This window comes from Tachysurus fulvidraco, chromosome 17 (genome assembly GCF_022655615.1).
Source record: "Tachysurus fulvidraco isolate hzauxx_2018 chromosome 17, HZAU_PFXX_2.0, whole genome shotgun sequence".
In the NCBI taxonomy this organism is placed as follows: Eukaryota; Metazoa; Chordata; class Actinopteri; order Siluriformes; family Bagridae; genus Tachysurus; species Tachysurus fulvidraco.
In genome coordinates this window covers 21172063-21196293 of record NC_062534.1, presented here as the reverse complement: position 1 = coordinate 21196293, position 24231 = coordinate 21172063, and the positions used below count along the sequence as shown (strand labels likewise).

Here is a 24231-nt window from a genome sequence, read left to right as displayed (position 1 = left end):
TAAGTCATGGCAACAAAATACTAACATAACCGTAAGAGTGTGATATCATGGAAGAGGAAACAAATTCCATTAAGGATCATAATCATTATCAGATGCCATTATTACCATAGGAACTCAATAATCCTGCTATATACATTTACATTTACTGTACATTTACATCATTTGGCACACGCCCTTATCCAGAGCGACATACAAAAGTATATAGTATTGTATACAGTCAAGCCCGAAATTATTCATACCCCTGGCAAATTCTGACTTTTATTCAACCAGCAAGTTTTTTCTTGATTAGAAATGACAAAATCGTCTCCCAGAAGATAATACGACGATGTACAAGAGGCGTCATTGTGGAAAAAATTATTACTCATCTTTTATTTACATTTGAACAAAAAGTGGCATGTCCAAAATGACGTATTTGTTATATAGTAGCTATGCGGTGTACAGGCAAATGATTGTGCACATCTGACCATCACATATCCGTATGTGTAAAGTGTTAGCACTTTGTAACAGCCAACCGAACTGAACCCCTTCCTTTGCACGTCAGAGTGAACCCTCACCTCCCCTGAGGTCTGACACTTCCGGGATTTCAGTGATATATACCACAACCACACCAACAGTCTAGTGAGAAGTATTGCTGACTCACCTCTTCATACCAAGCAGTTGTTTAGTTCCTAGTTTCTCTGTGTGTGATCTTCACTCTTAGTTTTCTCAACCTAGTCTCCTGTATTTTGCCCTTGTACGCTACGCTGACTGCTTTCCTGGTTTATTGACATTCTGCCTGTATTTTTAATGTTCTGGATTGTTTGCCTGTGTTCTTTTATTAAAATATATGGATCCTACAGCCTCTACCTTACAGTCTTTGTATGCTGTAGCATTGGAATTAGCCTTCACTGGAATTTAAAGAACCCTGAATGTGGTGTGTTAAGGTTGGAGCAGAAGAACTCGAGTGTCCTGCACAGAGCCCTGACTCTGACTCAACCCTGATACTGAACACTTTTGGGACCAACTGGAACACCGTCAGCACCCCGGACCTCAACATCCCGACTTCAGTGTCTGATCTCACTAATGCTCTTGTAGCTGAATGATCCCAAATCCACATAGCCATGCTCCAACATCTTTTAGAAGAGTGGAGAATATCATAAGGGCAAAAGGGAACTAAATCTTGAATGTAATGCTGAAAAACCACTTATAAGTGATGGTCAGGGGTGTACATACTTTTGCCACATTGTGTGCATGCTGTATGTGTGGTGGCTTGGGAGAACCCATCAAATACTGACGGTACACATTTGGTATTAATGACAGTTAATAAAACATGATGAGAAAAACAACTGACAGAATGAATCCATGAATATTTTAGCACTCCAATTATCCTGAACAGAGATCGGTTAGTGAGTTAAGGAGATTATGATGCTTATAGCCAGCGAGTGACTTTTCCTCCAGGTGATGAAACACACGGTGGTGTGGTGGATGCTGATAATTAGAACGATAGCTCATTTCCGAGTGTACACTCAGAAATCTTTGACAAAGACTTACTCGTGTGTCCTATTAGGTTGCCATGGTAACCAGTCGGCTCAGGTTAAAATCGTTGTTATACTGATTATACTGCATCAAAGCTCTGTAAATCCTCTTAGGATACGTCTCACTCACTCACTCACTCATTTTCTACCGCTTATCTGAACTACTCGGGTCACGGGGAGCATCATCTCAGGCATCATCGGGCATCGAGGCAGGATACACCCTGGACGGTGTGCCAACCCATCACAGGGCACACACACTCTCATTCACGCACACACTACGAACAATTTTCCAGAGATGCCAACCAACCTACCATGCATGTCTTTGGACCGGGGGAGGAAACCGGAGTACCCCGAGGAAACCCCCGAGGCACGGGGAGAACATGCAAACTCCACACACACAAGGTGGAGGCGGGAATCGAACCCCCAACGCTGGAAGCCACCGTGCCCCCCTCTAAGGATACTTATTTATGTAAATATAATGACTTATTTATTTATTTATTTATTTAGTTAGTTAGTTAGTTAGTTAGTTAGTTAGTTAGTTAGTTAGTTAGTTAGTTAGTTAGTTAGTTAGTTAGTTAGTTAAACGAAATGAATTGGTGGTTTGATTTCCTGGGATTCTGTGTGGAGTTTTTATGTTTTTTCCTGTGCTTCAGGGAATTCCTCCAAAAATTCAAAGACATGTTCTGTAAGCTGATTGACATCTATACAATATTAATAGTGTATGAATGAGTGTGTGAGTGTGTGTGATTGTGACATGAGATGGGTTGGAATACTGTTCAGGATGTTCTAGCCAAGTGGGACAGACTCCAGGGGGACCCTGTGCAGGATAAGCACTACAGAAGATGGATGGATGGATGGATGGATGGATGGATGGATGGATGGATGGATGGATGGATGGATGGATGGTTGGATGGATAGATGGATACAGTAATTTTACATGGCATGAATGAAATAGCAGATGGATGACACCATCTGAATTGCCTGTCAAACTGTTGGCTGTGAATAAAGGTTGCTGTAAAGATAGACAAAGTAATGGTCATAGTTATAATTTCTAATCTTCTGGATTAAATTTTTTCTTATGAAGGGTTTTCCCAGACGCCTCCATGAATACAGCAGGCATAACAAATGTAGAACGTTAGATCTATTGTCTATTGTCTTTTCTCTTTTTAAATAAACGTTTTTATTTTCTTTTTACTTGTTGAATTGGTCTATTCTGAGCTCTTTCTTGTCTCACTATGTCCATCTTTATATCTCATCCATCCAGAGGCTCGTCTCAGAGTAAATCACGCAAGCTGTGTGCGGCTCCAAAAAAGGCCAATAGGTCAGATCCACAGTGTTCAGTAAACTCCACAGTGCCAAATAACGCATGACCTGCTGCACTTTTACAAATGCTGTGTGTAAGCAAGATCACTGTGTGTGTATATATGTGTGTGTGTGTGTGTGTGTGTGTGTGTGTGTGTGTGTGTGTTCACGTGACTGCTATCCCCCTGCTGTTCTTGGTACACCACCTCCCTCTAGCTGTGATGCTGTGTTACTGTAGCGCCTTCAGGTCCAGAAAAGCATGTGAAACTTCTGAATGGCTGATTTGTTCATATTCATATGATCAGAAGGTTGAAGAAAAATAACGCTGCTGAGCTTCCTTTGTCATTACAGTGGAACTTTAGCTTCATCAATAGGTGATCTTGCAAAGAAAATTAGAAGAGCATAGTTAGTGTAGTTTTGTAGATCTGAGGCTAAGGTGAATGTGTGTTTGTCTGTTTGGGTTTGTGTGTGTGTGTGTGTTGTGTGTGTGTGTGTGTGTGTTGTGTAGATTACCAGGTCCATCGATCCAGCCCAGGAGATCCAACAGCAGACGCAGCCAGAGTTTCATACATCGTGACGAGTCTAAAACCCCGATGTTAACCTCCTCGCAGAACACAGGTACACGAAATCCTCCTTGTGCTAAGTGAAATATCAGTGTTTATTCAAAAAATATATAAACAGGGATAATTTTCGGTAGCATAATAAGCAGTGAAGCTGGAAATATAATTAGAACCTTGTGAATTGAAGTGTGATTTGACACCATGTCTTGCCTAGAAACCAAACAAAATTGTGTTAATTGTGTTGCTTCTCAACTCATGGGCCTTTAAGTTGCACCTGGTTGGTCTTCCATGGAAGGCATTGATTTTAAAGTGTGTGTGTGTGTGTGTGTGTGTGTGTGTGTGTGTGTGTGTGTGTGTGTTTGTGTGTGTGTGTGTGTGTGTGTGTGTGTGTGTGTGTGTGGTCATAACACTTTTTTTTAAGTATTTTAAATTTCAGGGTTGTTCAGAGTCCCTTTTTTTGCATTCTATTTTTCAGAAGCAAAATTACAGAGTGTAAATGAAGGTTGTGTGTGTTTGTGTGTGTTCCTGTGTGTGTGTGTGTGTGTGTGTGTGTGTGTGTGTGTGTGTGTGTGTGTGTGTGTGTGTGTGTGTGTGTGTGTGTGTGTGTTAGAATGAACATGTTCTCTCAGCTGCAGCTGGTTGTGGTATGCACTCATTTGCTGGCCTTTGATTCAGCTTTAATTAAAGAGCGAGTGAGATAAAGAAAAAGTGTGTGTGTGTGTGTGTGTGTGTGTGTGTGAGAGAGAGAGAGAGAAAGAGAGAGAGAGAGAGAGAGAGAGAGAGAGAGAGAGAGAGAGAGAGAGAGAGAGGTTACGATAATGAGAGCACGTGATTAAAAAAAAAAGAAAGGGAGTGAATGAGGTTGGTAAATGTGCATTCATGCTCTTGGACTCATTTACAGAAGGATACAATGGTGCTATAATATAAACTGGGACTTCAGCCTAAAACACAACATGGTCAGTTTCCTTTAAACTCCAGACAGGAAACTATCCAACGATTACCAGTGTAACCGGTACTCACAACATCACCACGGCTCTGACGCAGTGTGGACAGTTTTTCATTGATTTTCCACAGCTGAATCAGGCCCTGATTTATTGTGTATGTGTGTGTATGTGTGTGTATATAAGATATAGCAACGTGACACGCAAAGTGTAGAACAAGTGATATTGAGCATGAAGGACCACCTCGGTTAAGGCCACACCTGTAAAACTCCTGCCAGAGCATTGTGCTTGTCTCAGTTTGGATTATAGGCTTGTACATTTCCCTGGTGAAATGATATTGGGTTTATTCCATGTCCTGAGTGATGATGTGCCTCATCTGTAATTTGGATATTTTTCACAAACCCTGAGGGCAAACCTCAAAGCCTCAAAGGCACTTTGTGCTCGTCAGCTTTTGGCTCTAAGAGCTCTTAGACGCTCCAGGTGTTCACTAACCTGCCCAGATCTGTGAGGAATTTAACCAGATGATTTATCCTGGAGTTCTCAATTTTAATTTTTATTTTAGTTGGCTCACATTTATCGGCTGGAGATTTTATAATGTACAGTGAAATGCGAAGAAAATTTCTATTAATGTTTTTTAGTCATGAGTTATGTTTATTCTGTATATTCAGTTCAGTTTATTTGTATAGCACTTTTAACAACTCACATTGTCTCAAAGCAGCTGGTTTGCAGAATTTGAAATTTTATGTTTAAAATTAAGTTACTATTTATCTCTAACAATTTTCCCTAATGATCAAGCCTGAGGTGACGGTGAGATGATATGAGGAAGAAACCTTGAGAGGAACCAGAATCAAAAGGGAACCTCATCCTTATTTGTGTGTCACTGGACAGGAAATAATGTCAATGTAAATAATGTCCTTTCTACAACAGTGTAGTTGAGTTCAGTATATCTGTCTGACCTTGTCGTTAGTAAGGAATCATTGACTCTGTGGTGTTATGCAGCCTGAGGCAAAGTGGAGTTACATTTGAGGTGACTCTTTTCCTGGAACTCCTTTAATACAGCAGCAGGTTGCCAATGATTACAAATTGTTTACAAAATGTTTAAAGTCACATATAATGAGGTGGAATGTGCAAATAATTTCTGTTACCACCTAAACAGCTTCTCTAGAAGAATTCTGGATCTGGAAGTGAATAAGTCAGAAGAAAATGCAGTTAGTTACTGAGAAATCACAAAGCAGAAAGTCCTCCATGAAGACTTTCACGAGGAGGAAAAACTCCGAGTGTTGACACTCGAGACTTCTGTAAAGGTTAAATAAATCGAATCACTGTAAATGTAATCACAGGGAACCTTGCATCTATCTTATTGGGCTCAAAGTACAAGGTGGAGGACATACTGGTCAGGTGCCAGCCCATCACAGGAAACAAAGGCACACTCACAGTCCTGGCAATTTTGAGATACCATACAGTCTACTACGCATTTTTTTGGACTTGGGGGAATTCGGAGAACCCAGAGAAAACCCCCGGAGCCCAGCAAGAACATTCAAACTCTGCATACACAATGCAGAGGCGGGAATCAAACCCTAACCCTACTAAGCGAAATTTTTTAAATCTGTGTAGTATTAGTTTTAGTTAATGAAACGTGAACACTGTAGAAGTCTCTACAACATATTACAACTAGGGCATTCATATAAACCATGTCATCATCTTGCCAGAAAAATCCTTGACATCTACCAACCAATCAGATTTGAACATTCAGCAGAACTGTGTTTCAAAACCGATTAGCCGACATGCTAACAGCATTTAGAGGTCAAACGTCAAATTAAACTTAAAGTGATTTACCTTAAAAAAAAACAAAAAAAAAAAAACGTAACATCAACAACAATATCAAACAAAAACCTGCTGGATTTGTACCATTTGTAAATATTCAGATAACTTATGAAGTTGAAGTTGAAGTTAGTGGGAATTTAATATATTTTTTTTTAGTTTGGAAAATCGTATAGACACTTTGGAAAAAGAAAGAAAGAAAGAAAGTTTCTAATATATTTTCAATCGAACCTTTTTTTTTTTTCATTTTTTATTTCTGTTTAATTCTCTTTAATGTCACTTTGTAGGAGAAAAGCGGTGCTAGTTTCACCTCCTCACTGCTTGATCTTGATTCATCTCTGATGTTTACTTTTCTCAGTGTTTGTCTAAATACTACATTTTCTACAGTATATACGACATCATCTGGTGTGTTCAAAGCATCACTACGCTTTTCAAACCTCAAAGGTGGCTTTAAGCATTGTCATTCCCATATAGTTAAACGGTGCTTTTGAACTCCAATAGAGAGTGCGGCTTTCATGCCCTCGTTAACATTTGAAAGTGGGCATTTGACCCACTTTCTGTGTGTGTGTGAATGGGCACCCATACAGCAGCTGCCAAAGTGTCCTTTACAGTAGCCGAACAAGCAAATGTGAGCACTTAACATTCCTTTCTAGTCCATCTTCTCAAACACTTTAGGTCCATTGTGGATTCTGGGGATTCTCATTACAAAGGTAAGAAAAAAATGAACATTATAATAAACATTATTAGACGGCTTAGGTTGGAAAAAGGCTGGATGATACATTTACATTTACAGCATTTGGCAGATGCCCTTATCCAGAGCGACGTACATAAGTGCTTAAATCTCTAACATTGAATACATTAATGCTGGTTTACTAGGTTACATACTTAAGCTACCATGAGTTTAAAACATTTGTTCAAAGTTACAAATAAAAAGTGTCAAAGTTTTTTGTTTTTGTTTTTTTTTTTAAATGCAAAAGATAAGGAAAGAAGTGCTAGTTGAAGTGTCACATCTATTAGAGCGTGACTCTAGACCTTTTGGATAAATAATGCATTTTTCAGGTTGTACAAATTTATAGAGGTGATGCTTGATGTTTAATAATGTTCTGATAACTCTAAGTGTTCGTGGTTTGCTTCGCTCAGCGGTGCTTGTTTGGAACATATATTTGATATTAATATATGTTATATTATATCTGATATTAATATATATGATATTTTAACATAAATTTTAAAGTTAAAAATTTAAGCATAAAGCTTAAATATTTTTAGTTACAATTCTTGTTTTTGTTGTTAAACTTTTCAAAATGCCACAGAAAATCTAAATGTATATATACACAAAAATAAGAATTCTGAAATGTTAAAACAAACCAAACAACCACAATGTTCAAATCACTGTGCTGCTACCTAAAATCTATACATTTTCAATAGATTAAATTAATAAATGTTTTTCTCTCTAAACCATTTATTTATTTATTTGTTTGTTTGTTCGTTATTTTTATTTATTTTATTTTTTTTACATGGTTTTATGTTCACTTTCGGGTGTCCCTGAGTTCCAACAATTGTTTTGTTTATTTTTCCTGATGCTCACGTGAACTTTTGAAATTGAACATGAACACAACTCTTTTTTTTTCCATGAAATTGAACAGACCGCCTCATTTATTTCTTCAAGTGACTCATGAGTCATCTGTGTTCTGTGAGGACTCTTTCACTCAAGGAGCTGAACAAGAAAAAAAAAAAAATCTCAAAAACCAACACACTCCTGCTTGGGTTTGAATTTGAATTTTGAGCACTTGGCTTGTATTCTGTATGTTTCCTCTAACGGCTTCACTCGTATGAATATAGTAAGTGAGTAGTGAACTAAAGATTTTGCCAACCTTTGGTATAAATACTGGGATATTAGCAGATTATTAAGCTCAGAAACAGGTCTGGATGTGTGTAAGGTGAGTTTGAATTATTAAGTATTAATAAATGTAGCTTTAAGGGTGGAAGATTATTTATTTATTTATTTATTTATTTATTTATTTATTTATTTATTTATTTATTTTTGATATAGAGTAGGTTGTTTCCAGTTATTGCTACTTCAGAAAATTGTTGTATACAAAGTCAAAGTGTTACTATTGTCTAGATTAGAGACCAAAAATGGTCCTGTTTTGTTGTTCGGGATTGAATGTCTTTAATGTCGTTACGTCTCACTCCACAGGGGTGGTTAATATGAAGCTCGTATGAATGTAGACAATTAGCGATTTAAGAATTTTAGTTTTCTCAAATATTTCTGTATTGATCTAGCCTACTAAGGGTAATATATTCATAGAACCTTCATTCAATCTTTAAAGTAAGTGATGATATCAAATCATGTAAAATTTGAAGGTGTTATCTCCAACCACTAAAATCCTGTGTAAGGATCAACGATGGTTATCAACAGAGGCAACAATTTTCTGATCTACACATTTTAGATCAGACCTGCAGAAAAAATAAGAGGTTGACATCTAGCCTACTATGATCCTCTCTGCCTGCTGTGTGAAAAGTTATGAAACATTTATATATTTCATTTGTAGCTATTTATTAACACCCAAAGAGGGACACGTTTTTTAACGGTCTTTATAAATAGCTCATTGGGCACTTTCCTTCGCAATGGCCTATTTTTAATATCCCAGAAAGATTTTTAGCTATACCTGAAATGCTATGATGTAAAAGTTCCTGCTGTAGAGTTTCATCCTGTTTTCTATACAATGTGAATTGAATCGAATTGAACATGAGTATAAGTTTGGTTTGTGTCAGAACATGTTTCTCACTGAGGTTTCCAGACCTTCAGTAAGGAATTTCAGCGTACTAGTGCCTTTGGGTTTGTTTGTTTTTCTTTACTTCCTCAAATGTTTCTGGAAGTTTCATCATCATTTCCATCATCATTAGCATCATCATCATTATCATCATCATCATCAAGAAGTAAGATCCATTGGCTCAAATGTCCCATTTTCTCCTACAGATAAATCAAGTCCATCTCCAGTAATGGTTGACCAAGGAGCTCCTAGTTCTTTTGTTCTTCCATCGAGCAGCACCACTGGCACCAGTAGCACAAAAGGATGGAGGAGCAAGTCTCTCAATGCCAAGCACAGCACCACCTCCTCTTTTCTTTCTATCAAACAGCCTACCTCATCTTCTCTGGAGGTTCCTCCCAAAGTCATTGCCCAAAAGTCCATGCTAGACAAGCTGAAGCTCTTTAACAGCAGACCCTCATCTCGAGCATCCAGTGTCACATCTCTAGAAGATCCTGAAGCTTCCAACCCAGATCTGAATGAAGCAAATGTTTGTCCTGTCCATCCTGAAGCCCATCTGGTACATCAGCAACCTGCCATGGCAAGCCCTTCCAGTCCTAAACTGGCTCTGAAAGGTATTGCTCAAAGGACGCTGAGTAGGACACTGGTGCCCAAAATGAAGGCTGCTGAAAAGGATAAAGAAAAAGTAAAAACAAAAGGTACAAATAAAACAACAAAACGGTCTTCTGGCATTGAGCAAGATCGGATTATGGAAGAACGAGAAGTAATCAGGGCTGAACCTCAAACATTGGCTGATGGTAAAAAATCCAGTTTGATTCCAAAAGGTACCAAAAGCCATAGCAATGCTAAGAAAGATGGCTCATCACAGAGTAGTATACCCAAACCAGGGCAAACCTCTAAGGCCTCAGGGACAGGAAAGAACTCAATTTCTCTACCTGGTGGAAAAGTGGAGCCTTCTCGTGGTTTTAGACCTGGAGGTGCTGCAGTGGTGCAGAAATGTCTGATGGAGGGCAAGAACTCTAACTCTACTTTGAGTTTGCTGACAACAGGACGGCCAAGCCGAAACAGCTCGAGTAGCACAACTCAGACCAGCAATACAAGCAACATTCAGCTTCCACAAGCACAGCACAGCCATCCTAACACAGCTACAGTGGCTCCCTTCATGTACAGGTCAGATGCTAGAGTCCATTATGGTGTCCATATCATAGAGTCCAATCAGAATCCATGTACAGGTCGGCTTATAGGTTTCCCAAAGTTATAAAGCTCCCAAAAAATGAATCAGGTAAAATAAAACAAAATAATACAGTAGTAAAATTTCATCATTATAATACAACCTAGATAGTACACACAAATCTAACCAGCTTTAGAAAATGGACAATTTTTGAAAGCTAATTTAAATTCAAATGTGTGCATCAGGTTCCACGTGATTGAACTGAGTAGATTCCTGGTCACATTAACAGTAGAAACAACAGTTTAAATTTTTCAGGAGATGCAAAGAAATGCAAAATAAAAACAGCAAAAAACAGAATTGATATAAATCACAAATAAAACAAATAGAGATGAACACGATGCTAAATTACTTACTCTTAAATACTGAGAACAAAGTTGCAGCAAATATAAAACCTAAAGCAAAAATAATGTGAAAAAAAAATATTATAATTGAAAACCCAGACAAAATGGAATCGATTAATAGAAATTCGATTCAATATGGAAGATTACTGTTAATTAATTAGTTAGACGTTAAAAACAAAAGTACAACTACAAAGTAAAATCTTTATTACAAAAAAATCAACAAGCAAAATTCAAATAAATAGCTGAATAAAAACTAAATAAATTACCTAAAATGAACTGAATCAAAATAGCAAAAAAAAAAAAAAAAATTAACCGAGTTCTTATACAATATAGAAAGAAAGAAAAAAGAAAAATAAGAAGTAAAAACAAAAAATAGAATGAAATGACAAAAAACATAATTAAATTATTTAGTCACAAACACTAATAAACAAGTTAAAACTTTTGTCTAAACGAGCCAGTGATGAATAAATGTGTTATTTGCTTCTTCTTCTTCTTCTTTGTTGCAGGTCTCAAACAGATGTCGATAAGAGTAGTGTCACTGAAGGAGGAGAACAGAAGAATGAAAAATCAGTCCTTCTCAGCAGATCCATCCACACGTCTCTGGAAAGCCTGAGAGGTACGAGGCTTTGAGCTCATAAAGCAAATAAATAGATTTAATAAACGGTGCAAGCTTTTATAGCTAGCTTGGTGAAAGCAACATAAAACTTATGTCAATTCCTTGCTAATGCAATGACAAGAAGTGGCTATAGTGGACAAAATGTAGCTAAAGGTGGATAGCTATATATATATATTCCTATAAAAATGGGAAATTATTTATCTAGCTTTGATTAACTGTGCTAACATTCTACAAAAATGGCTAATCATCTGGCTAGCTTCATAGGTAGCTACTGTCATTATATATAATATTTAAATATAATATATATAATATATAATATATATAATTATAAATTATATAATATATATAATACGTTGTAGATACATCATGAGGTTATCATGTTATCACTGCTGTAGCTGTGTGATATATAGCTAGTTAATTCAACAATGAAACCTGGATGAAGTTCTCAAAAGGGTCACATTGGGTCTTGTGCTGTAAATAGAAAAAGATAGAAGTCTTTAGCCCTGTGGATTTAAATAATGGGATCGAGAACAATGCTAAAGTCAATACTTAAAGCTGCAGTTTGTTCAAGTGGTATGGTGTTCAAGTCTGATCTAAATTCCGCAGGAAGAACCCAGACTTTAGTTCTATTGCGTGTCCTGCATCTAACTAATCGAATCCTACAGCGCCGGTGTCTTGCTGGACATGGAGAGAAAGGAGTTCATCTGCATGATAAAGGCTGTGGATGTCAAGGAGTTGCCAAGACAGATCGGTTCGTTTATGTATGTGTGTGTATAAGAGGGAAAGTGTATGTGTTTGGAGCAGTGTGTGTGTGTGTGTGTGTGTATCATGAGGTCACGTGAGGTCATGTTTGAGAGACGGAATGTGCACACAGTTTATATGTGTAATAATTCGACTGGAGCCAAGTGTTAATTAGTGCAAGGCTTGGCTTCTACTGTATATGAGGTAGTGTGAGAGCATGGGTTTGGAGGCGTGGAGGTCTTTTCTCAGTCTGACAGTCTTCAGTAAGACCAGAAAGTCACCCTGCAGGGGAAGTGTGCTGGCGCGGAAACTGGAACGCCACTTAGTTTGGCTTTCCCCTTCTCCGTGTCTCCCTCTCTCTGTCTCAGTCACTTTCTCTCTCTCCCGTTTTTCCATGGAGGAGAGGAAAAGGGAGGGCCATCCGTGCAAGAGCTTTACCCACCGATCACTCGTTTACTTTGGAAAAAGCTAGCACATGTGTCAGAAAACCCATCCGTTTCAACCGGAAGCATAGGGGCACAACAGACTGAAGTCAGGAGACAAGAAGACACCTCAGCCTAACAATATTCACATACTGCAAGAGGAAGATCACTGAGCACATCCAGAATGGAGTCTGAAAACCACAAAGGCAGAAGTGATTCTGAGGATCCAGGAAACAGGGACAGCATCTCCTTGAGCAGTCATAGCATGTCAGAAATCTCAAGAGGAAGTTTTAAGGATGAAGCTCCAGAACTGTTGAGTATCTCAACAGGATCAGAAGAAAATTCCTGCAGAAGTCCAGCAGAGGAGAAGAACCTGTCTGAGAAATCTCAAAATGCAGATAATGAGCCTGAGGCCATGCTCGCATACGGACACACGAACCAGCCACATCTAAGCCAACACACAGGTGCATGGGACAGCATCGCACGTGTCAATGAGGAGATCCTTCTGACCATGCTGGATATTTATGAGAACTTCAAGAGTAAGGTGCTAGTGTGTACAACCACACTGTATATATTTATATATTAAATTCTGTGGATACTTATAGTAGACATGACAGAGCTTATTATGTTTGGTTTCATTTTAAATTGGTTTGTGTTTTTTCTTTACACCAGGGGTTTAAAATAAGGTCAAGAAACTCCAAAAGGGTTCTATGGCAGTGACTCAGGCTAGAAAAAAAGCAACCATTTCTACTTAATGTTAAGAAAAGTAGTATATAAAAAACAAAGTCTTAGTATTTCACCATATAATCCCATCCTAAACATGCAAATAATCTTTGATGTCTATGTTAAATTCTTAAATCTGATTGGTCAGAAGCTGATTAATATTATTTCTTTATACATTCTTATACAAGGTTGAGGGTTTGATTCTTGCCTTTTCCCTGTGTGTGGAGTTTGCATGTTCTCCCCATGCACCCCATGGGGGTTTCCGCAGGGCTCTGTGGTCTCCTTTCAATGTGTTGGCTTGATGGTATCTCTAAATTGTTTGTGTGTGAATACTGTAGTTGTATGAAGGTGTCTTGCAATGTATTGACACCCCCTAAAAGGTGTCCCCCATCTTGTGCCCCGAGTCCCCTGGGATAGATTCCAGTCCCCCTGCGACCCTGTGTATGAGAAGTAGTTCAGAAAATTAATGGATGGATGGATGAATGGATAAGTGAATGGATGTATGGTAGCAACTAATTTTCAAGTCCCTGGCTAATAATAAATAGATAAAAATGGATAGATGTGCGGTTATTTAAGAAACATATAATTGGTTATATGGTGAATCTTTCTGTAAGGAATCATTTATTTATTTAATATTCATGGTAGGAGTCTCCAGTGTCACTCCATCAATCATTGGAGATTCCTTACATTAAGGTTTCTTCCTTGTGATGTCAAGACACAGGACCTGAAAAGGAATAATTAAATATATATTTATATTTAGGATAACTAGTTTTGAAATATTTTGTGGAATAAAGTGTAAAACAAAACCTTTAACTACTTGTATAAGATCACGATTAGGAGTTTTACTAGCTAATGGATTTATTTAAAAAAACATTGTGAAATGATCATTTACAGCTAGCTACCACAGCAGTGGTGTTACTAACATTAGGTAGTGCTAACTAGCTAACTACACTTGGAGTGGCTAGCGAAGTTAATGTTAGCCAATACAGGTGATAAATCATCAGCATAAATAACATGAACTATCCAACTAGACTTGAAGCATCATTTTTAATGCAATACATCACATGAGAACTAACATCAACAATAGATAATGTAATAAATAATCATTAGCCAGCTACAATAGCCAGCTACAGCAACTAGCATTATTAAAGCTAAGCTAACTTCATCAGGTGAGAATTTTTCTGTTAGCTAAGCTAGCCTGCCGATAAGGTTGCGTAAATGGGCTAGCTTGCTAAAGTAGATTTTATAGATTTTTCAGATGTGCTGTAGTTACTATAACCTTTCACAGCAAAATAAAGGAATATGTACCTAACATTTTTTAAATGTTTAAAAATAGTGTTATTCATTCATTAGCTAACTTTTTAGCTAACTTATTTTTAATGCTAACATATTTGAATAACAAACATCAAGCAGATGACATTCCTTTGTCACGGTTAAATGGTAATAATGATTTTGCTTCTTTGAAGAAATTATTCAGGAGCTAGGTATTTCAACCTCTCTAATTCTTTCCTTCTGTAAGTTCCTCTCATGCTCTGCTCAAGAGCTGTAAACAAGGTGCTAGCCAAATGTTAGCATTAGCTTGACAGTATGAATGGAGCTGTTTGTGCTAGTTTGGCAGAATGTACATGTAACCATTAGTCTTTTCTTAACATGCTTTTCACAGTGTGTGTGTGTGTGTGTGTGTGTGTGTGTGTGTGTGTGTGTGTGTGTGTGTGTGTGTGTGTGTGTGTGTGTGTGTGTGTGTGCGCGAGTGTGTGTGTGCGAGTGTGTGTGTGTGTACACAACTGTGTGGTCTTCTGAGCTCTTTGTGAACCCCTTATGATCAGCAAGCGGCTCTTAATCCGTACAGCCAAATCCCCACTCACACACCAGTTGTGTTTATTTGCAGAAGTCTTATTTACAGACTGAGGCTGATCCTGTTAGCATTTATGCTCTTTTCTAAAGCACAAAAAGGTCTTTTAGCTAATGCTGGGAGTTTACATTATAGTTCTTTGTTGGTTAGAGATAGAGAGAGAGAGAGAGAGAGAGAGAGAGAGAGAGAGAGAGAGAGAGAGAGAGAGAGAGAGAGAGAGAGAGATTTGTGTAACAAATTGCTAATCTTTTCTGGTTGTGAGTGTTTTCACGACATTTAATTTAGGAAAAAATGATGTACTAAATTTTTCAGTGCCACGTGGGTTTGTAGAACGTAGTAGAATGTATCGGTTTAAAATATTTTTTCTCTCCAGGTGAGGATTCTGAAAGCAAGAGACTGAGGACAGTAAAGAACATCGCTGATTTGAGACAAAACCTGGAGGAAACCATGTCCAGCCTGAGACAGGTCACTCATATCAGTCACAGGTAAGGGACACACACATAAACACATCCAATAACAGGAAATATCATCAACCAAAGGCAACAGATCTAGTCCTGGATCATTTTTTTTGCGAATCTTAAAAAAGTGACGATGCAAATTATTGACATTCAAATTATGATTTTATGTAAATGATCTTTGATGCAGCAAAGCCGCAAATCGAAACGGTTGCCCCAAATGATTCCATGGTCCTGTCATATGGCTCATGTGGTCCAACATTTTTGCAGATAGTACCCAAGATAGAATAATTATAACTATGGTTTCGTCTTATCTTATTATATATATGACATATCATTATAAGAGAAATTATGAAGAAAAATAAAGTTAGAGGAAATAGCAAAGGTTTGAAGAAGCAGCTTTGTTTTTGAGTGGCTCTGGTTAATGTACGTAGCTAAAGTGGTTAGTTTGATTTGCTAATCTGATAACAAATCTAGTGCAAAGCCTTCAGTGTAATGTAATTAATTAAACAGTCAATACCCACTCTGATTAGTGCTGATTAGCGGGGCAGTGGTGGTTCAAGTGGTTACAACTCTGGGTTGTTGATCGGAGGATTGCGGTTCAAACCCCAGCATTGCCAACCTGCCTCTGTGGTGCTTTATCATATCTGACAATGCACCCCGACCTCTAATGTTGGGATATGCGAAGAAAGAATTTCACTGTGCTGTAAAGTATATGCGACAAAATAAAGGCTTCTATCTATCTCCTTTTACCATTTAGTCTCAATTTAAACAAGTTAGCTTTGGAACTATCGTTTCTTATTGGGGAAAAATTTGGTTGCTTTCTAGTGTAAAGATTTCACCACAGACACTGAAATTGACAAAGTTCAATGTAACAAAATTTAAATCTTTTTGAATACTGCAACTGGGGAAATTACAATAAAAAATAACACTGTAAAAAGTTATTAAAACAGTGAAGTCGCTTGGTTAGTTAACACGAGCTAATAGTAGGTAGCTAGCTAGCCGTGTATTATCAGCTACTTTATACAGTGAGCAGTAGCTCGGAGCTTAGATGTATAAAGTATTTTGACAGTTTATAATTAAATGTTTAAGCATATTTGAGAAATAAAAACACACAAAACATGTTGATTTCTTTAGCTGGTCTTATGCGTATATGGTGTTGCATGGTAATATTCAGTATATCTAACTGATTAGCTACATTGCTGCTAGTTCCACCCCTGAATACCATATAGTCTTGTTGCTCCCAGCATTGAACAGATTTCCAAAACCATACAACTGGAACCTAAGACCAGTGGCTAATGGCAAACTCTTCAGGTGGCAAAGATTTTTAGTAACTTCTGTGTGTGCATACTATAAGCTTGTACCTGAGAGAATGAATATTGTAGAGTTATGATAGCGATTTAGAGTAAAGCCTTCAGTCAGTGTGGAGCCAAGAGTGGAAATCTTAGCAGCAACTAGAACCATATGGCTTTATATAATATGGCAGACTGTTGGGATTTGCCTAATCCGTCAGCTGACTGAGCCACAACGCTTTAACTTTGACTTTAAATTCTCCTAAAGATCACCCAGACTGAACTTATTAAAACCAAGAAGCTAATAGAGTGTCAGTTTCATGACATTCAGGTTATTTATAAAGACTACTTCTTATGGTTTATGTATGATGTCTGACAACGGCTCCCACTAGAACATTTATAAGTTCAACTTGCAACTAAAAATAACTCTGTTTAATCAACCAGGACATTTAAAAGCCAAAAATCTGTTTGGAGAATTTGCTTTTGCTTCATTCCAACAAAAAAATGAGTCTCTTTTAGGCCATTTGCTCGTCAGACACAGTTTCAGTTTTACTCCATATTTCATTTTGTTTGTAGCCACAAGAACCGAAGCATAATCATGTCTGATTCAGTCTCTTAACCAACTGATCGTTGAAAATATCCGGTTGTTTATACAGTCTGGTTTGATGATCAGCAGCAGGTGAGTCTAAAAACGTTTAACGAACAGAGACGTGTGGAATTTAGACACAGCCATTCCATGATACTGACTCCGCCTACAACAGGACAGAGATGAGTGCTTAAATCTTGATTTTTTTTCACTATACATTCACTCTAAGCATGACAACTTTCCACATTGTGCCTCAAATCATTCATCGGAATGTACATTTTGCTCCTTATTTTTCTATCCAGTGTTGCTATGTGCAGCTGCTGGATGTTTCCGTGTCATCGCCTAAGTCATATATGATGTAACCGATTTTCTAATATCTAATTATTTATTAAGGTAGATATTTTGATATTTAGTATTGACCAATTCCTGGCCATTAGTTAGCTCTCTTCTATCAACAGGTATGATGATGGGAAATCACAAGCTCTGCACAACGTGATGAAAATTTCTGCAGGTGTATTTTGATTTGACTTGGCAACCATAGCTATGACACTCTCATTTTGTGACCAGTCTACATTAAAGAAAATTTCTTGATAGGCTTTATTTGTGTATTTTATTATATATTTTTAGGTTTATTTATACTGTAATATAATTTATTCTTTAAAAAGTGTAATATTTCAAGGTGTATAATTGGATTAATGATATGATATAACTTTAAAAGGGACAGTATTGCCTTATAGGTACCACCCATATGACCAGGAAAGCTACAGTTCAGTGGCTTTATTTCTCATAGTGTACATCAACCATTCAAATAAAAAAAAAAAAAAAAAACAACCTGCAGCATTCTTTAATGTGTTTACTTCAATGAATGCAGTGTCATCTAATAGCACTGACCATTAGACTATAATCTGTAATGTCATGTGCTATAATCTGTAATGACACTTCATTTCTGGTGATCCTTGTAGAAAATCCAAGAATTATTAATGCTCCAGATCTAAACTGTGAATATAAACATTAATGGTATCTCATTTGTAATAGATCATTAATTACATAGCACAATATTTTGTTTACTTACTCGAACGTCCATGTGTTTCGTTGTTCTGAAGTGAATATTGCATCATCTTGAAATTTAAAGTTGTGCACTTTAAGTCAGAACAGTTACAAAAGGAACAGCCCAGCCCTTGAGATGGTGATTGGAAATTCCCTAAAGGGAAACGGCACAGTGAGGAGGATATGATAAAAATAGAATTGCAACACAGCCAGTTGCTCACTAGATACTTAATCATAGGGTTTCCCAGCCCTGTCCTAGGGTAACTATACGTTCAATTCGATCTCAGCTCCGACCACATCTGCAGCCAGAACACTAGATACACTTGGTGTTTATCGTTGCCTTTCATTTGACATCACACTGTTTTACTGAAACTGAATTTATTTTAAAGATTGACTAGGAAACTGAGTGTGATTATCTCTCATGAGAGATGTATGCTGCCTCATAACTATGAGACAATGTTATAGGACGAGTGAGAGTTTTAACTCAACAAGATGTATTGCAAAAAAAAAAAAGTTATATCAACATGATCTTGTCAGGACTCAACCAGGACTTTTGGCCAAGTGCTGTTTTTGTTTATCTTCTTCGTCACGTGTCTGCCCCGCCTTCGTCTGCCCCTCCCTGTCTTCACACCTGATCCTTATTGTGTCATCGTGTCTTTTTATATTTAAGTGGGCCGCGTTGCCGAGTGCAGCGCGGAATCATTAGTTACGTTTACCCCTCGTCATGTCTAGTCTTTGTTAAGTGTCTTCATTTGTATTGCTTTTGTTATCGTCTTTATGTCGTTGTCTTTATCATTTATTAAACCCCTTTCCTTTGAAGCTATCCAGCTTACGGGTCTGTCTCCTTCCGCTTCCAGATGTGACAGATCTCCATATGATGACAAAAATGTTCTTCTCTCTCTTCTATCTCTTGCATCAGAACTGGGTCCTCACCTCACCAGACTTGACGTGCTGAGTATCATTGTGCCAGTATATGGAGGAAAGTTGTTTATGAGATAAATATGATGCCTGTTATTGTGAAGCTGATGGTGTGTCCATATAACCTCAGATTCCTGTTTTGGCTGATAGAAGTGGAACTGTTGTAGCCACTAGGTTTGCTTTTCTGTGCATTTTTAGATACTAGTTAGCGTGGTTGTGTAGAGCGGTTATTTGACCAACCAATCTGGCCGAGAATCGATACGACTTCACCCCACAGCGCTGCCATTTGAATGTTTTTTGTTTTTCACACCATACACATATATTTTTTTTTCATTTCAGATACTGCTGTATGTAAAAACCTCAGGAAATCAGCAGTTTATGAAGTATTCAATCTAGCATGTCTGGAACCACAGTCAAAGTCAACGAGTCACCTTTTCCCCCCATTCTGTTGTTTCTCAAATCAAGTTCTGATATTTTGTACTAAATAAAAAAAGTCAAGGTACTTCACATTAAATCAAAATAATATAACAAGGAATTTAGAGGAAATTTAGAGCAGCCAGTTTACCTAAATGTTTTTTTGGAGGTGGGAGGAAGTGGAAAGAAAACCCAGAGGTTTCTGGAGATTTCCAGAGGAAGTCCATACCAATTCAGCATAAATTTCCATGTGTTATGTAGTTAGTTTATTTCCCTCTAGTGGATATTTGGTGTTAAAGCATCCAGTAAGTGTATCTAAGAGATCAATCCCGACTTCAGGTCAACAAGGTAGCAATAAAACTTGATTTTTATTACAATATCACAGCAAAGCCAGAAGAATACATCTCATTGTTGCATCCATGAGAATCGGGTTGTTGCAAACGTGCACACAAACGACAGGGGAGTCGATGTGATTGACACGGAGAGCTGTTTCAAAGAGGGACTTGGTGTTCTTTTCTTTATTTCTGCCTATAGTGAGTTTGATACATGTCTCAGGCCTTTGGAGGCATGAAATTGGCTGGTGAGCCCCCTGCCGTTTGCAAACCCCCGAATTAAAAGCAGGATCTTGATTCCCAAGTCAGTTAAATGAGGAAACTGGAGCCCTGGCCTGGAGGGGTGCTCATTTAAGCCAGGAAACACTGTCATCGGCTTTTTATGTTTTGTTTCTTTTTTCTTTATCTCTTGCTCTGTCACAGAAAATCCCTGTGGTTTACATTAAAGCTGATTGGCTCTGTGTGTGTGTCTTTGTGTCTAAAACTTGCCACCCCTGCCTCCCCTTCAGCACCCTGCAGACGACTTTTGATGCCTGCATAACCACAGAGATCAGCACGAGTGGCTCGCTCACCCTCGCCCCCTGCTCTCTCTCAGCCTCTCCATGGCGACAGGTTACATCTGGTCCACGGCTGCAGGCTGGCGACGCCCCCTCATTAACTAGTGGGTACAGTTCTTGCAAAGCGGAGATCCTGGATGGCATGACAACAGACAGCGCTGGCTACGTGAGTGATGGAGACATCCTGGGAAAGAGTGTCAGGGTGGACAGTGTCACCAGTGGGTGAGTGTGTGTTTTTATCTTTTGAGTCAGCTTCTTCTCACGATTTGTCATCTCACTGAGATATATATATATGTTTGCTTCTAGTTTGATGGCCAATTGTCACAAACTTTATACTGTATAGTATACATCTAGATATACATTATGGGTGGATGGATGAATGGCTGTATGATGGATGGATGGATGGATGGATGGAAGGAAGGATAGGTGGATGGTGGGATAGTTGCATTGAAGTATGTGAGGATGTAGGGATAAATGGCTGGATGGATGTATGGATGCAGGGATGGATGAACGGAAAAAGTGGGTGGAGGGATAGTTGGATGGAAGTATTTAGGGATGAATTGATGGACAGATGGATGGATGGATTTATAGGGATAGTTGGAAGGAAATATGGATTTATGGGTGGATGGATCGATAAGTGTTTAGATAGTTGGATGATGGATGGATGTATAGGTGGATGGAGGGATAGTATGATAGTAGATGTAGGGATAAATGAATGGATGTATGGAGGGACGGATATCTGGATGGATATATGTATGGATGGATAGATAGATAGATAGATAGATAGATAGATAGATAGATAGATAGATAGATAGATAGATAGATAGATAGATAGATAGATAGAAGGGGTGGCTGTATGAATGGATAATAATAAAAGTTTACAAGTTACAAATACTTAAAGTTTATTTATTTATTTAGAAATAAACTCACATTATTTTTTGCATTAAAAGATCCTGTTCATTATTTTTTTTGCAAAAAAAACTTCATCTCTCTTCTCTGGTGATGAAAAACATGGTAGCAGGTTTGTACTACTTAGAGCAGGTTTGCTCGAGTTAATGCTTCATGTGTTCAGCTTTAATCTTTTCTCTGGTTGCCATAACCTCCATTATAAAGCACATAGCATGAAGAGACACACGAACATCAGTGAATCACAGACCAGAAGTTTCTACACGTGAACAGAAATTCAGAAAGTGCTGCAGTAATTCAAACACGCACTGCTTCTCACCAACCTCTAGATGGCTCTAGATGTGTGTTCTTGCCACCCAGTGCACATTTTTTCAAACTTTATTTTAGCTTTTCATAAAATCTTGACTTGTCATAACCACCATATTCATTTTTTATGGACTGTGTAAAATCTGAGTTTCAAGTCAGGCTTATTATACCTTTAAGCTCAGTGCCGCAGCCAAGCCTGCACTGTGTGTGCGGTTTGATCCGCCCCGAGCGGGTACCGTGCCCTGGGCCGTGGTTCTTTAGCGTGTCATTATCCAGCCTGCATGCCAGCTTTGTTTTAACACTTTATTAGATATTTGTGCTTTTTTGCTCAGGAGCGCTGCCAGAAACCTCTCACATGTTCAGAGCTTGGCTGTCCTGAAAATGATAAATTCTGTGAGCTTATGAACTGTAGAGTTTGCACCAAAAAAAAAAAAACCCAAGAAAAAAAACAGTATTTTGCAAGTATATTGCTGAACATTTTAAATTCGATATGCCTTAAATTATATGCAATAAATGTGGACATTTTTATTTTAAACCATTCAAATAATCCAGGTTGAATAATATTTTTTTTTCTATGGTTAGGAAACGTCTTAAAATATAACCTCTGTAAAACACTGCTATATATTTAAACTTAACTGAAAATGAATGGAAACATAAACACACACACACACACACACACACACACACACACACACACACACACACACACACACACACACACACACACACACACACACACATCTCCTCTGGCTTTCCCAAACAGCTAATAGTTATAAGCTAGTGAGAATAACATCCAGAATTCCTGGTGATTTGGAGCCCCGGAGTTTGCAGTCAGTTTGTGTGTCAATTAGCATGATTTGTTTGCATGTGTATGTGTAAGTAAACCTCAACAACCAGATCTAGAGCATCGGCGTGTGGCCTGAAGATACGAGTGTAGGGTCATGAGAACTATTCTGGGTTGCGTCCTCAGAGATGAGGGCAGTGAGAGAGTAAGAGAAGAGACAGAGAGAGAAGAAGTGTTTGCTTGCACAGAGAGGATTCAGGGTCATCCGATGTAAAAGAATCACTTGGAAAAAAGAATCAAATTCCTATTTCACTCTGATGCTGAAGTTTTTAAAATGGCTGCTGTTCTACAGTATGGGTTTGAGCTTTAAAGTGAGACAATTATGGTTTTCTGAAGTTTCCTCAATTCTCGACTTCAACGAAAGACTTTGAAGAGTAACTGTAACGGAAATTACAACCATCAACCACGATTCAAAACATGAAACTTGCTTCACAATTTGATTCAATTTGACAAGCAAATCAATGTGCACTTTTTTTTATTATAATAAGACATTCAAAATTGTTATTATTCGACATGAGGAAAGCCACACAGTAACTCGGAATAACGCGGGAACCTTAGCACACAACTTAAAATGACACAAGAACACTACCTGCCCTAAAGTTCCATGGTGTAATGGTTCACGCTCTTAATCCAGTGATTCGAGTTCATATCACGGTGAATCCTGTAATCTTTTAACCCTGCCAGGAGCCATACTGGGAGTAATGGGAACACAGACTTATACTTTTCATGTCATATGTATTTTTACATTTACACCATTTTGAGATCCCTTGTATTTTAGTGCCTTGCATTTATCTCACTTACAGTATGCAACTGATCAGTCCAGGGCCTTGCTCAGGGGCCCAGTGGTGGCCTGTCAGGGGCATCGGACATTGGTCAGTGGCATCTCATGACAGTCGCCCCATGCCTTAACCACTGAGCTACCACATCCCTACATTTTACCACATCCTTTTAGTTTATACTTTGAATAGAAATCTGGTCAGGAAACGTTTGAGCCAAACTCAGTGGTGTGGTCCAGTGAACATTAGTTCTAGTTATAGTGTTGTAGTGTTCAGTAAACATTTAGTTCTAGTTGTAGTGTTCAGTAAACATTTAGTTGTACAGTAGTTGTAGTGTTCAGTAAACATTTAGTTCTACAGTAGTTGTAGTGTTCAGTAAACATTTAGTTCTAGTTGTAGTGTTCAGTAAACATTTAGTTCTAGTTGTAGTGTTCAGTGAACATTTAGTTCTAGTTGTAGTGTTCAGTAAACATTTAGTTCTACAGTAGTTGTAGTGTTCAGTAAACATTTAGTTCTAGTTGTAGTGTTCAGTAAACATTTAGTTCTAGTTGTAGTGTTCAGTGAACATTTAGTTCTAGTTGTAGTGTTCAGTAAACATTTAGTTCTAGTTGTAGTGTTCAGTAAACATTTAGTTCTAGTTGTAGTGTTCAGTAAACATTTAGTTCTACAGTAGTTGTAGTGTTCAGTAAACATTTAGTTCTAGTTGTAGTGTTCAGTAAACATTTAGTTCTAGTTGTAGTGTTCAGTAAACATTTAGTTCTAGTTGTAGTGTTCAATGAACATTTAGTTCTAGTTGTAGTGTTCAGTAAACATTTAGTTCTAGTTGTAGTGTTCAGTAAATATTTAGTTCTACAGTAGTTGTAGTGTTCAGTAAACATTTAGTTCTAGTTGTAGTGTTCAGTAAACATTTAGTTCTACAGTAGTTGTAGTGTTCAGTAAACATTGTTCTAGTTGTAGTGTTCA

The 24231-nt window shown here is 37.9% G+C and overlaps 1 protein-coding gene across 2 annotated transcripts in view; it reads left to right on the top strand.

Annotated features, from left to right (window-relative positions):
• The window catches only part of nav2b (neuron navigator 2b), a 121793-nt gene that overhangs the window by 38746 nt on the left and 58816 nt on the right, over window positions 1-24231 (top strand). For both annotated transcript variants that reach the window (XM_047802364.1, XM_047802363.1), the window contains 5 exons: window positions 3325-3434; window positions 9119-10079; window positions 10988-11097; window positions 15209-15320; window positions 20389-20658. In XM_047802364.1, the coding sequence (XP_047658320.1) occupies window positions 3325-3434; window positions 9119-10079; window positions 10988-11097; window positions 15209-15320; window positions 20389-20658 (1563 nt within the window). The remainder of the gene's footprint in view (window positions 1-3324; window positions 3435-9118; window positions 10080-10987; window positions 11098-15208; window positions 15321-20388; window positions 20659-24231) is intronic.